Below are 15,237 nucleotides of genomic sequence, written 5' to 3' on the forward strand. Positions count from 1 at the left end.
TGAAACAGCTGCCAGTTCTTGGGTTATATTAATAGGAGTATAGCATCTAAAAAGTGGGAGGTGATAGCTCATTTAGCAAACACATTCCAGCTTACTTTGAGGAAAGAACTTTCTGAGGGGGGGGGGAGCTGTCCCATGATAGAACCTGGCTAACAGTGGGTTCCCTGGGCCCAAGGCACACCCACCCTTGAGCAGCTCACTGCAAGCAGGGGGGCCGGTAGGGAAAGAAGTTGTTTCTCAGTATGAGCTGTTAATCCCGGGATGATAGAGTCTGCCTGGAAGGAGTTCAAGAAATGAGGGTAATAGAGGAGGTGACCCCGAGCTGGGTCTTACAGTTAAATAGGACAATGGGGGTGCCAACCACCCACAGTCTTTATCTCACCCAAGACGTGATGCAGTGAGATCAAGGGCTGGAAGAAGTATCGCAAGGCTCAGAGGTCAGTGTTCCCTACAGGCCACAAGAGGCCACAGAGATGCTAAAAACAGGGGAGTGTCAAGTTCAGACCCGCTGAACAATCACTCCACCAGATTGCGTGGAATATGGATGATGGCCCGGGGCCCTGTAGAAGCTCTCTCTTGCTGCACAACAACCCGCCCCTGAGCTTATAGACTTAGAAGCCCCGTGGCTCACAGTTCTGTGGTCGACCGCACCGGCCGGGCTCTGCTGATGGTTCTTCCACTGGTCTTGGCTGCGCTCCCGCATGCATCTGTGATCAGAGGCCGGCTGGCCAGCTCTGCTTCCGGGAGCTGAGCAGGAGGTCTGCAGCAGACCCATAGCCGGTCTCAGACAAATTACAAATCCCTGCTAGATGAGGTGTGATGCTGGCAGGTGGGGGAGCACCCCAAATCTGACCTCCCCAATCTAAGAATCAGAGCCACTGGACTGTCCACTGCTGTGACCTCATTTGCTGCACGGGCTTACTCCGTGGCGGGTGCTGTGCGAGGCACGGTGGCAGCAGACCGTGAGATGCTGGTCTCTCAGAGAGTTCACGGGGCGGGGATGAAGTCATCTCATGGAGGCTGCTCAGATGATAGGGGACCCAAGACCCAGAATGCTCTGCCCCCTCCCACGAGGTGACAACACCGATGAGAAGTCTGGGTGAGGCACCAGCTCCCCTACTCCGTCTCCCCCTGCACGGTGGCTCCCTAGAACACCTTCCTAAGAATGTCTTATCTTTTGCTTTTTTTTTTTTTTTAAAGATTTATTTATTTATTCAAGAGTGGGGAGAGCAGGGAGGTGGGGCAGGGGGAGAGGGAGAGAGAGGGTCTCAAGCAGACTCTGCACTAAGCACAGAGCCCAGCTCAGGCCTTGCTCTCATGACCCTAAGATCATGACCTGAGCTGAAACCAAGAGTTGGACATTTAAGCGACTGAGCCACCCAGGTGCCCCAAACACCTTGTCTTTCGAATGGAAGAACCTTTGCCCCGGGGCTGACAGGGTGAGGGGAGGGGTGGGCCAATCTGCATCCTCGCTCTCCTGTAGGAGACATTTCTACGTCCAGCAACCGTTCCAGGCCTCCCGTCTTCCAGGAAGCAGGGATTGGTCCTCCTCGTGCTGCCGAGGCTGACCGCGGCCCTCTCAACTCCTTTGGCCAAGGCCAGGGGACTTGGATTCGCTTCTAGGCAGAAGCAATTCCCTCTTCTGCTGCTGCAGCAGACCCTGAAGGCTTGTGTCTAGAAGGTGGTGTCATTAAGACGTGGAGACCCATCAGCCTGGACCCCTGAGTTACCAGAAGAGCAGAGCCCCTACCCCACCTGCACGAAATGTGCAGTATGAGTGGGAACTCAGCCTCGGCGGTTTTGAGTCCCAGAGCATTGGGGGTGTTTATCACACAGCAGACTCCCGCCCATCCTGTCTGCATCAGAGCGGGAGGTCAGCACAAGTGACAGCTGGAATGATTGAAGAGCCCAACAGAGAGAATCGCAAACAGTAAATGTTTGCTGGTCCCTTTAGCGCCATCTCTCCTCCCCCCCAAACAGTGACAACATTTATAGCAACTTGTCATGATTGATGTTGGCATCATTCCCTGGTGTTTAACCATAAATCCCTCCAGTCAACGCCTGTGCCTTCTCCCAAAGTCCCAAATTTCTCCTCCGTCATCCTATTGCCGACCTCGGGGGGTGGGCGGAGGGGTGAGGTTGGGAAAGGGGGAGCCGAGGAAGGGAAGAATGAGATTTAGTCCTAATGTTCGGCTCTCGATGTTGAAAGCAAAGACAGGATCCAACAGGACGTGGCCGAGGGTGGGGCGACAGGCTCTTGGAGGTGCAGGGTCAGATCTTTATGTAAAATGCTGGTGTTTGGGGGCACCTGGGTGGCTGTCAGTGGAGGACACAACTCCCGATCTCCGGGTTGTGAGTTCGGGCCGCGTTGGGCATAGAGCTTACTTTCAAGAATAAAGGTATTGGGGGCGCCTGGGTGGCTCAGTGGGTTAAGTGTCTGCCTTCGGCTCAGGTCACGATCTGGGGGTCCTGGGATGGTCCCTGCTCAGTGGGGGGTCTGCTTCTCCCTCTCCCTCGGCCTCCAGCTGTGCTCTCTCTCTCAAATAAATGAATAAAATCTTCTTTAAAAATTAAAATAAAAATTAAAAATGCTGATGTTTTGCTCGCTGGCCTCCCCCTCCTGCCAGCCCCAAGCGGGCAGGGTCAGGGGTCTGGGGCTCACAGCCCGCAGAGGAACGAATCCAGCACGAATCCTCAAACAGGCTGGTTTCTGGCACACGCAGGAAAGACCGCGCAGATCTTTATCTGAACAGAAAACACACTCGTAGTATCTCACGCCCCGAACACTCCCTTATCAGCCCCAAACACTCCCTTATCAGCCCGGTGGGATGACTGCCCCGGGGCATCTCACTGGGCTCAAGAGACAGCTCGGGCGCGAACCACCATCCGGGGGAGGAGCTCACAGGGAGAAACCAATTGCGAAATTACACGACAGTTTTATTTTTAATTTAAACAGTGTCCTCGAGGAATAGGACGCTGCCTCAGACGAGCCTGGCGTAAGGGCTGGGATAGTTAAGATTTTCCCCAAACCTTCCCACGGCGCTGGGCCGGGTGCGGGCGGGGGAGGGCAGTGGGGGGGGGGGGAGGGTGGTCAGACTCTGCGCAGGCTCAGTTGCGCCGCTGTTGCCGGCGGGCTCCGCGCGGGGCAGGTGCCGCCGAAGTTCCACGCGGGAAGGGAGCGGGCGCCGACTGCTGGCCGCTGCGGGGAATCGCTCTTTCCCCCCTACAGAGGATTCTGCACAAGTTTCCAAAGCTCTTAAAAGGGTTACAACACACAGATTCCAAAGCTTAACAGAACATAGAAATGGGAGAAGACAGTGATTTCTCTGGAGCACAGTTGTTTAAAGATCACTTCAAAATAATAAAAAATGGGGGCGCCTGGGTGGCTCAGTGGGTTAAGCATCTGCCTTCGGCTCAGGTCACGGTCTCAGGGTCCTGGGATCGAGCTCTGCATCGGGCTCTCTCTCTACCTGCCTGCCTCTCTGCCTACTTGTGATCTCTCTCTCTCTCTCTCTGTCAAATAAATAAATAAAATCTTTTTAAAAATGTTTTAATGATGAATTTTGTTGGGGCTTTGTTAGCAGGTACCACTTCTACAAGAGGAATATTGGCAACAGACACCCCCGCTAACACGGGTGTATCACTGACCCGGTGTTTCCCCACGTCAGGATTATCAGACAGATAAATCACAGAGAAACTGAGATGCTGCCAAGTTAAGCGACTACTCAAGGTCACTCTTGGGGATGGAGAGTGGCTGAAACTCCAGCAAATAGGACATAAAGGCTAAGAAAATGGCTTTCACCTGTACCCCTGGGGCAAATAATACATTATATGTTAATAAAAATAATTTTTAAAAAAAAGAAAAGAAAATGAAAGCCTGTAAGAAGAATTAAAAAGGGTTTTGAAGACAACAGAATGTTCTGAAGGGGAAAATCTTAAAAGCAGAACTTTAGTTTAAGCTGAAATGGAGAAGAGAGGAGCACCTGGGTGGCTCAGTGGGTTAAGCCTCTTCCTTGGCCTCAGGTCATGATCCCAGGGTTCTGGGATTGAGCCCCGCATTGGGCTCTCTGGTCGGCAGGGAGCCTGCTTCCCCCTCTCTCTCTGCCTGTCTCTCTGCCTACTTGTGATCTGTGTCAAATAAATAAAATCTTAAAAAAAAAAATAAATGGAAAAGAGAGGTGTTCATTTGGCTTTGGGAGTGAGTGTCCATCATAAGTGGAAGGGGGGATTTCTGAGTATAGAGCTGTGACATTGACACTGATTTTAAACAAGTGGAACGGGGAAGGAGGTTGTGCTTGACTTTTACCAAATGTTAAACGCATGTTGGAGTTAGAGCCCTGAGGCCTCCCACACTCTAAACATAACTGGGCCATGTCTGGGCAGACAGAGCCTCCCATTAGGGTTTTGGAAGCAGGATAATAGTTTGCACCGAGCAGCCATATTTTCCTTTATTCGTCAGTGGAATCTAAATTTAAAAGAATGGTTTGCCCTCTGCTGATAGTCTAGAAATTCTTACAGTAAGGACATGGGAGGGTTTGGTTTTCTTGGCTATCCCCAAGCCCAAACGACTTTGCACCCTCTTCGACTTTTATTTCCAAATGCTAACCAGGATGTACCCTCCAAGTCCAATTTCCCCGTAACTGGGCAATCCTGAACATCAGGCTAAAAAGGGAGCCGGCTCCCCCAGCAATCCCCAGGTTTCCCCAGATCCGTGTTTAATGCCGGGGAAGCAAGAGGCCTGAATGACGGAGGGTAATACCAGGTGGGGGGGGGGGGGATCTTCAGAGGCAGGAATTCCAAGTCTAAAATTGCTCAGAGTAGTTTCTGCCTCTGCTTTGTGAAATATCACTTTCTCAGGGTATTTCCCAGGAATTTCTCAGGAGCAAGACATATTGATTTCCATTTCGTAAGGGGCAGATGCCTGGAATGACTAGCTGGGTCTAATCGATGTCTTCTCATGGGATTCTGAGCTCCCTAAGAGCAAGGGGGTATCTTTCAGCTCTCACCTGGGACATGGCATACGGTAAGCATTCAGGAAACAGTAACTACATCGAATGCTCACGTGACACTTACAGTATGTGAGACACTGTTCTAAGCACGTTGCATGTATTAACTCACACAATCCTCACGACAACCGTATTATCATCTCTGTTTAATAGAGGAGGAAACTGATGCACAGAGAGGTTAAGCAACTTCCTCGAGGCCACAGAGCTAACAAATACTTAAGTCTGGATTCAGCCCTAGGCAGTCTCGCTCTCTAAAATCTGTATTCTTAGCCACTATACCAGTGGTACCCAAACTTGTCTACACACAAGTCACCCCCCCCCAAGCTTCAAAAATAGGCCCCAAGGATTGTGATTTAATTGGTCCTGGGTGTGGCCTGAGTTTTGGAATTGTTAAAAGGTCCTCCAGTGTGGTTCCAATATGCGGACAAATTGTGAGGGCTGCTACATCACTCAGCAAACTGTTTGAATTTAATTTGCTCCATGCGCAACTGCTTTCAGGAACACAATAAGCCCAGGGCGGGGGTTGGGGGTGGGAATCCAACCCGGGTAGTGGCAAACTATCTTGGAGTGCAACTACTTGTGATTCCAGTAGGGTGCTGCTGAGCGTGGGTGCCAAGTTCTCAGTCAGGAGCCCCATGTAGCAGTCTGGGCAGGTGCTCACCAGGTGCTCACCCCCATTTCCTCCCTTCCTAAACACATGAGACTACAACGCCAGGTTCCCTCCAGCCTGGGTGTGGTCACGTGACAGGATTCGGAGGCGAATGTCTCCAGCACGAGGCTGTCCTCCCGCCCACCACCCACCCGTTCCAGGGGAGGCAGAGCCACAAGATGGGGGAGCCCGGGCCCCTCCAGCCCCACTTGAGGAGAGCTGCCGCACAGGGAGGGGCACCGACTGGACTTGAGAATGAGAAGCGGCTGGGATCTGGGGCTTTATCTGTCACCAGGGACGAGTGTTCCTTGACCAGCAGATCGAGTGGCCTTGGGCAGGTCAGTTCTCGGAAGCATCAGTTTTGTCACCTGCAGAAAGAATAGCACAGATACGAGTAAGGATGCTCGGGGCTGGGGGGCGCTTCTCTGCCCCCCGGGAGGGTAGGGGCCCGAGGGTGGGATTTACTCCTCTGGCCGCTCTGCGTGCAAGGCCACGCCGCTGTCCAGCCGCCCCTCCTCCAGCTGCAGGTTCGGGGAACCTTGGTCCCCGTGGGCCTGCAGCCAGGCTTCCTCCTGCTCCAGCGGCTTCTCAGAAGGTGACGCATCACCACGGGCTGCTGGGAGGCCCGGCACAGACCCAGAGCTGAACGCCAGAGAGGGTCCAAGGTCCTGTGGTCTCCCCGGCCCCGCCCACCCAGGCTCCATCAGTCCCTTCCTTAGGGCGTCCTTCCGGTCGTCCGCGTGGCCCTCTGCTTCGTCCGCTTCCGGCCTGGCCGAGGCTGAGTGTGAATGTGACGGCGCGGTGTGCTGAGCGTGGCAGTCCCAGTAAATACGGAACAAATATGGGGATTTCACCTGTTTTCTGTATGTGTATGTATTGGTATTCTCATATATTGCTAAACCCAAGAAACAGTAAACTGTGTTGCATAAAGGACATCTTCAAGTCCTGATCATGTGATCTCGGGCACAGACCTTTGCCTCTCCGGACTTCATCCTCACTGCAAAGTGACCATGTGGGACTGCAGGACCGCTAAGATTCATTCACTCACTCATCCATCCACTAGGCCCCGATGCCTCGATTCTGGGCAAGGCCCCGTGCCAGGCGCCAGGTGCGTGTGCGCCCTGCCCTCACGGAGGGTGTCAGGCAACGGACACTGAGACAAGTCCGTGTGGACTTCTGAGAGCGGCACCACAGAGGTCTGTCCTGTTCGTGTGCGATAATGGAGAATAAAGAGTCAGTCAGTAGGATGACCGGCCCTGTCTGAAATGGTAACTTTTAAGTTGCGACAAGGAGGAAGCAGGCAGAGCATTCTGGAAAGGAATGTGGGAAGGCTCCGAGGCGTTGTTCTCCTTTCAGGAGGCACATGATTTCCCCCCAGGGGACCTGGCTGCCCGGCGGTTTGCGCCAGGTGGGCTCTTCTGCCTCCCGGGGGACATCTGACCATGCCCTCGGACATTCTGGGTTTCACGGCTGGGGAGGGCTGCCGCTCAACATCCCGCAATGCACAGACGGGCCCCCAACAAAGGATTAGCCAGCCCCGAATGTCAAGACTGCCAAGGTGTGGAGACCCTGACTTAGCCCCGTCAGCAGATCGCAGTTTAGTCGGTGCTGAGTGGGGCCTGAGCTTCCTCACAAAAAAAGGAAAAAGGAAAAAAAAAGATCGGTAACCCCTGCATACAGCCAAGTGGCAGAACCAGAGGACTAGGGCAGCTGGCGCCAAGCCAGGCGAGGGGAGCAGGGCTGGAGATGCAGGTGAGAGACGGAGAAGCAAGTCTGTTCTTGCCTTCGGCTCAAGCACTCCAAGGACCGTGAATCTTCATCTTCTAGCAAAACTCCCTTCTTATTAGCTTCCTAATTCGTGACGAGCTTTCACTAATCCAGACCACGGTGCAAGCTGCCCTTAAGTCATGTGCTAGGATGAACATGGGGTTGGGAGTCACGGCCTGGGACCAGAGCAGGGTTTCTGACTTCTCTGGAAAACAGGGGCCGCACCGACCGCGTCTCGGAGGGGCCTGAGCTTATGGAAGGAGCCACGCACAACCCCCGCAGGCAGCAAGCACCCCGCGAAGGTTCCCACCCGTCCGTCGTCACAAGAGCCACGTGTGAGGTGCGCCGTGATGCTTCCCTGACAGCTCAGAGCGGTTCCACAGTGACACGTGTCCCATCCAAACCTCTTCCCGAGCAATGCCTTTAAAAGTATTCCTTTAAAATCTCTCTTAGGGCAACCCTCTAGGATCCCCTCCCTCCTCGGGAGCTTTGTACTATCACTTTGCTATCACTTAATAAACCCTGCTTTGCTGCCCCCCAAAAGATTATTAATAAATACGATCTCTCTTCCCCCTCCCCCCCCCACATAGAGCAGACTTGCCAGGGATTTATCTAGGCCCCTCAGACGAACACTAGAAGGTGTGCCTGCCACAAGTCCACCTTGCAGGGCTGAGATAACAGTGACCGATCCCCTGCAGCGGGGAGGAGGGGCAAACTTTACCCTCACGGCCCTGCGCATCTCAGAAACAGGCAGCAGGTGGACACGCGATTTGCCATCATGAGCACCGGGCTCAGGGGAACGCAGTTTCTCAGTGACAGGGTCTGACAAAGACCTACGGCCCACCCCGAAAAATGTTTTATACAGGCCTTGGGACCTGTGCTTGGCGAAAGACAATAGCGTTTAAAGCAAGCTCCAAAGAGTAAATATTTTAATTTTCTTTAAGAGTACTCTTCATTTCATCATATTTTCCATAGTCACACAGACGCGTTACATTTCCACGAAAAGACTCATACAGCAGCAGCATTCTTAAAGTACTCACATCCAAAGTTAAGTAGGGAAATGAGGAAACTTAGCAACGAGTATACAGCGTTGTGGTGAGATTAAGTTCGATCTCTAAGGTAAGTCAGGCTGGAGTCGCAGAGGGGCTGAACTTGGCGACCGCCCTGCCGCCGCCACCTCCCCCCCACCGATTCCACAGTGGAAAAGTGACCAGCCCCGTGGCTTAAGGAAACGACACAGGGCAATTCCAACCAGAAACTGGAAGCCGCCGTTTTGTACATACGGAACACAAGTGAAACAGCAAAGCAGACACACTTCTTAAACAAGAGGCTGCTAAGTCCACAGCCCACGGCACCGGAGGGGTCACGAGCCCCCCGCCGCCACCTCCACCACCTCAGGACGCACAGCAGCCTGCGCCCTGGTCCCTACCACGAGGCCACACACTTAAACCACGGGGCTCACAGTTGGAACGGGAGGCAAAAATCCCTGACACAGATGCTTCTGACCACTGTGGCCCTCGGCGTGAACGCTTGAAACTCCCAATTTCTCATCCCCAAGCAGCCCACGACGATGGTGTTAGAGCACCTTTTCTGTGTCTCACGTGTAGTAACAGGATCTAAGGAAAACGCTCCCACATCAACAGACCCGCGGCAGCTGTGCTTACAAGGTCTATGAAAGGGGGTGGTGTGCCTACATGGTCCTGAAGATACGGAAATAAAAGTAAGTTGGCACTAAAGCACTCGCCTGGGCTTCTATGGCAAGACTGACTCTACCTTCCGATAAACAGAAATAAGATTGTTTGATAAAAGATTTTTTCCCCTACATTAACTATACACTATACAGATAATCTTCCTAGTGAAACCTAAGACTCACAGATTTCTATTTTATTTATTCTATTTGATACCCGTGGGTACGTCCAATGGGCGCAGCTGCAGATACAGGAGTATCGCTCTGTTTCTGATAGTCCCTTACTTTCAAGCTCAAAGAATTTTATAGATGTTGGCCCTTTAAGTAGGTCCAGAGGATGTGAGGGGAAACGGGTAACTGCTCACCGTGAACACTAGCCCTGACACACTCCTCCCCGTAATTCTGAAGAATTCTATCCGTGCAGGAGTAAGAAAATGGAAGCATAAGCCAGTGAGGTCTCCTAAGTCATGAGGTTTTTCTCACCTACAGAATTTAATGTTCCAGCAGTTGTTAACCCTGAAACCACGTAGTGAAGGGTTCTCATTTAAAACTGCTGAAAGTCCACACTGCCTGCTGTCCGTCTGCTCTGGGGAGAAAACACAGTGCCTAGAATCCAGCCCAAACACACTGGCGGGAGGCAGGACACCTTGGACCAGCAGCCCCAGCACGGGAGCAGACAAAACTGTCTAGACTATTTTGAGACTGAGCAAAGGCACCAAACCTACAGATCACTGCTTTTAAAGGAAGGGATTAGAAATTAAACATTTTGGGGCACCTGGGTGGCTCAGTGGGTTAAGCCTCTGCCTTCAGCTCAGGTCATGGTCCCAGGGTCCTGGGATCAAGCCCCGCATCGGGCTCTCTGCTCAGCGGGGAGCCTGCTTCCCCCTCTCTCTGCCTGCCTCTCTGCCTACTTGTGACCTCTGTCAAATAAATTAAAAAAAAAAAAGAAATTAAACATTTTTCCTGGAAATATTTTAATACCTTTTAAAAGTGACACACAGCAGGAGGCAGGAAACACGAGTTTTTAGTATTTCTGCTATTCTAGGCACACTGCAACTTGGAAAGGTTCCCTAAAGTGAGTCCTGCATTATAAAAATATTGATGTGAAATATATGTGCTTAAAGTGGAAATCCAAATTGGACCCAAACTCCACAAAAATGAAAGTTTATTGCTACGTCTAGAAGACATACTGTGTTACATCTATCCTAAAAGGGAATGTTCTACTTGTAAATAATAGCGATCTGGGGACACACAGGAAGGGAAACCGGAGGTGCGCATCAGCCCCATTCAAGAGGAAGTATTGCCATGGCCCACGGCCTTCCCTGTCTTTAGAAAGTGGTCTTCACACACTTCTGTGACACTGCGCTATCCTAAAACTCGCTGACGGATCTTGGCCAGGCTCACTCACCCGGCCTCACCGGGGAAACACCTAGATGGCTGCCATGCAGCGACATGCCGACACACGCTATCTACTCCACGCAGAGTAACACATCAAAAGTCAACCCCGCAGGCACCGTGGCCACTCAGAAACGCAGTACTCTGAGAGATCCAAGACCTGAGGGAGCCCGTGGCTACTGTGTGACCTCCGTGCTCTCCTCTAGCGCCCCCAGCCTGGGGAGTCATAGGTCTGGGACAGTCTACCAAGCACTACATCCCAGACCTTCACTCACACATACACGCAATCGCGTGCGTGCGCGCGCGCACACACACACACACACACACACACACACACACACACGGCTGATCATCCAAAAATCTGTTGCACTTTGTCATACAAAACCCCTTGGTTGATAGACGCTGAGGCTTACAGAGAGCCTATGCCTTGACCACGTCACCTGCCGAGTGAGGGCAGACTCGGCCGCCCAACGGTCCCGCCCAATGCTCTTTTACTGTGTCACTGTGACATAAAGGCTGGAAAAGGTATTTGTAAGAAAGACAAAATTGAGGATACTTAATAACGCAGAAGCGTTCAAATAGTCTACCTAAACATCTCAAATAAAGAGCATCTTGGTTAAACGGGCCATGAACAGAGCCTTGACCCTGGACTTTTCTGAGGCAGGTTTCTGGTTCCTAAACCCAGATTCTGTGGCTAGCAGGTGCAGGAGCGGAGGACAGACAAAGAACCACGGAGATGTTACAACAGGATTTATAAACCAAACTTGTCAACAGATGGGTCTATTTGCCACTCAAGAGTACAAAAGAGGATGATCCTTTCTCCCTAGACTATATCTAACTAAACTTAAAGAGGGTAACTATGGAAGATGTATTTTAAAATTAGAGAGATATTTTTAAGTTTGGTTAAGGGCTTTGCAGTTTGACTAATCACCACAAACAACAGACATGATATGTTTTCAGGACGCATGAAGCATCCTGGGGTCAGCCAGCAGGGCGATCAGAACGTGCCCCAGAAGCAGGCTGAGCCTCTGCCACAACACACAGGTGTGGCTACTGTTTACTCAGGAGCACATTCTACACGGACTCCATTTAATTGGGACTAAGTAATGGATGGTTCTGTGAGCAGGGCCCTTTTAAGTTTTTTTCAGCAATAAAAAGGAAACAAAAATTAAATGCTGTTTAACGCAATTTTCATAAATTTTAAATGTCTAGATGTTGGGTTTACATTGCTTCCTGTTCAGAAAATCTAGAGAATGGGATCGATTCAACATCATTTTTCAAACCCCAACCTGAAATGTGGTTCTGAAATCCAAATTCACATGCATGGCCTTCTCCCTGCTTCAGAAAATGAGAATGCACATCATGCAACTTTAAACAGTTTAAACACGAAGCCCTACACGTTCTTTCTGCTAGATCTACCTAAAGTCAAAAAGCGAGTCCTTGTGAACAATTTCCTCTCACTCCTAGGTAGTGATTTACTTGATATTAACCAAAATCAGTTTTGAGGAAGTATTCCCAAGTGTCTTGGGATGGAGCCAAGTGCTGCATCTAAGAATATGCTCTAAGAAAAGCAGAATGTTCATGGAAGCATAAAACAATTTTACCTTTAAATAAAAATACTTTATTCATTCCTGACAGGTTATCAAAATGTACATTGTTAACCAAGTAAAAACGGTACTTCGAAATAGCTGACTAGGGTATGTTTGGAGGATTTTTGGTTAATTTCAGAAAAGTAAAAATCATTTCCAATCTCCCTTTCCACACATTCCTAACAAGCTTGCACTGTATCTGCTTGAAAGTGAGCACACGAACAATCATACGGGCCCCAGTTCATTAGAGAGTGTACATTTTCATTTACACTTAAAATAAATGAAAGTTACTCCATTTGAGTTCGCTTCCTTTGCCAAAAACATTCTTACTCCTCTTTATATTTTGTGAAAATCTGTAAATTACATAACGAACAGATCACATGACTTGTATTAATCTACACACACACACACACACACACACACAATAAAGTGCAACACGACAGACATGTCTGAGACACGCACGTTCTCAAACGCCCCCAGAAAGACCTTCTGAGGGGATGGAAATAATGTTCTCAAGCGCACGGACACTAAATCCAACAGACCAGGTCATTTATTCCTCTGTGATATTTATATTAAAATCCTATTTGTTTCGCTTTCCCTGTCGCTTCTGTCTCTCATTCTCAATGAGAGTTTCAAAGCTGTGATTCTCTTTAAACCTTGAGAAAATCAACTCCTCAGGGCAACATAAATAGTGCTTTCAAAGTGCACAAATGCTTCTGAGCACTCTGGACTGTAACAGGAGGCTGCCAATGATCTCTCACCCACAGCAAGGAAAATCACAGCCACTTTAGTAAGAGCAAGCACTCCACTCACTTGGCAGCAAACGCTTAAGGACTTTTGACACTAGCCACCAAACACTTCTCTAGGCAAGTACCAAACCAGCCCTAAATGTCACAAGTTTTTGGTTGCATGTTGCTTTGATATTAAATTATTTAACTAAGAAATGCTTTTGTTCCTGAGATGAGCACAATAAAGTAAATGAGTACCCTCTAAAGCTGCCAGTGGGACACTGTGCTCCTGATTTCCACCCTCACTGTCTCCATAAACAATCGCGTCTGAAGTATCAGTCTTCCCCGTGGCGCCATTTCTGTGACTCGTCTTGCCGAACATCGGGTCTAATTTGGTTTCTCATGCCACCTAATACATTTGATGTCGCTTCTGTGGCAACAATCAGAGGTTTCACCACCGCAGGAGGAATCTGGCGCAGGACCTCGCCCACGGCACCAGTGACCCCTCTGCTCTCATGTTCTCGAGCTGCAGTTTCGTAAATCGTCTGAGCCGTGTCCGTGAGTCCCTGAAAGGGGGAGGGGAGAGAAGGTCAGAAAAATCTCTACATTGTCCTACTGTATACAACTTCAGCAGAGTTCATCAACATTATGCTTATAACTAGACCAAAAAACCCACTGTGCTTTTGAGATAACCCAGGATAATTATATTCATGACAAATTGTCACAAATTATAACAAATTATACGGAAAATAAGAGGCAATTATCATGATTTAGCATTTTGTTGTGACACGTGTGTGCAGAAAATATAGCTAAGCTACCATTTCAGGTAGGGAAGCTTAAAGAAGTATTCAATGATCGAAAAGTAGCTTTCTTGGCACTATTAATCACTCAAGTTAAATCAAACATCGCAAACAAAGCTTCTGGAATAATCACAAAAGGGATACAGTGATAGTTCCTTTGATTCAACTGTAATAAGAAAACGTAATTCTACAAAGCTCCAGAAAATTATGTTTTCAGTTATTGGCTACGCACTAGAAAAGAAACTGGAACATTCAATGAAGATGAAAGGATTGGATTAAACAGAAAAAATTCTGAAAACATAAAGCACGAACTTGTTTAATAATTAAAAAGTTTCTTCAGCATTTTTTCGTGTTTCTTATCCCTGTGTAACATTAAAATAATCGTGACTGCTACACCGCACAGCTGAATGTAGAAACCTGCTGATCAAGCCAAAGTGGTAAAGCGTTACCCGACTTTCGACTCCACCGTCTGACTCAAACCCCACAGGGGACACGAGGCACTGCTCCGCTCTGACTCTTCGGGGAGGGCACTGCACAAGGCACTTTGGGCTGCTCTCCAGGGAAAGCGAGGAACGCTGTCCTAACCCAGAATCCAGTCCTCGCTCTGACAAGCTAACAGAGGGTCATCTCCGCCCAGCACGGCAGGGTAAGCACGCAATGCCGCAGAGGGAGGCCAAGTACGGAAGAACGAGAAACAAATACAAGTGCGGTTTTTACAAGCACCTACAGTCAGAGAAACTGACAATAAAGAAAATGCTCACGGTTGATCCACTCATCCGCGGCATCCCTCTCCTCGCTCAGCTCCGCTCCCCAGCCCACAGACAAAGCGGGCTCAAGCGGAGGAGAACACAGTGAGGACCACCACCGCGTCCCGGAGACGACGGACGGGAATTCCTGTCTCGGCTGCATCGAGTCACTGTGTCATCTTAGTCAAGTCCTTTCACTCACCCTTTCTTTCTGTTTTGTTTGGGCTGGTTGCTAGTCGAGTCCTTTCAGTGGGGAGTTCCATGTGTGCGGTGAGGGTCAGACGCGAGCGGCACGAGGCCCTCACAGAGGCCGGAGCCCGGAGCTCACAAGGTCCACCCTGGAGCGCGGCCACTGCCCTCCCCACGGCCCCCCTGGCTACCACGGAGGGGAGCGACGTCAGCGGCGGTCAGCCAGCACATGGAAATATTTGCAGGCCCCACAGTTTCTACCACAGATGTTTTTTCTTTTTCTTTTTCTAATCCTTTAAAAATTGTTAAAATAGGGCGCCTGGGTGGCTCAGTAGGTTAAAGCCTCTGCCTTCGGCTCGGGTCATGGTCTCAGGGTCCTGGGATGGAGCCCCGCATCGGGCTCTCTGCTCGGCGGGGAGCCTGCTTCCCCTTCTCTCTCTCTGCCTGCCTCTCTGCCTACTTGTGATCTCTCTGTCAAATAAATAAATAAAATCTTTTTTTTTTTAAGAGTAATTTCTTTTTTTTTTTAAACGATTTTATTTATTTATTTGACAGACCACAAGTAGGCAGAGAGGCAGGCAGAGAGAGAGGGGGAAGCAGGCTCCCCGCTGAGCAGAGAGCCCGACGCGGGGCTCGATCCCAGGACCCTGAGATCATGACCCGAGCCGAAGACAGAGGCTT

At 50.0% G+C, this 15,237-nt stretch overlaps 1 protein-coding gene across 1 annotated transcript in view; it reads right to left on the reverse strand.

Annotated features, from left to right (window-relative positions):
* Window positions 1-12,106: 12,106 nt before the first annotated feature.
* Window positions 12,107-15,237, reverse strand: part of ATG2B (autophagy related 2B) — a 78,730-nt gene continuing 75,599 nt past the window's right edge. The window contains exon 42 of the mRNA XM_080808610.1: window positions 12,107-13,387. Coding sequence (XP_080664736.1) covers window positions 13,157-13,387 — 231 coding nt within the window. The 3' untranslated portion in view covers window positions 12,107-13,156. The remainder of the gene's footprint in view (window positions 13,388-15,237) is intronic.

This window comes from Martes martes, assembly GCF_963455335.1.
Source record: "Martes martes genome assembly, chromosome: 7".
NCBI classification, from domain to species: Eukaryota; Metazoa; Chordata; class Mammalia; order Carnivora; family Mustelidae; genus Martes; species Martes martes.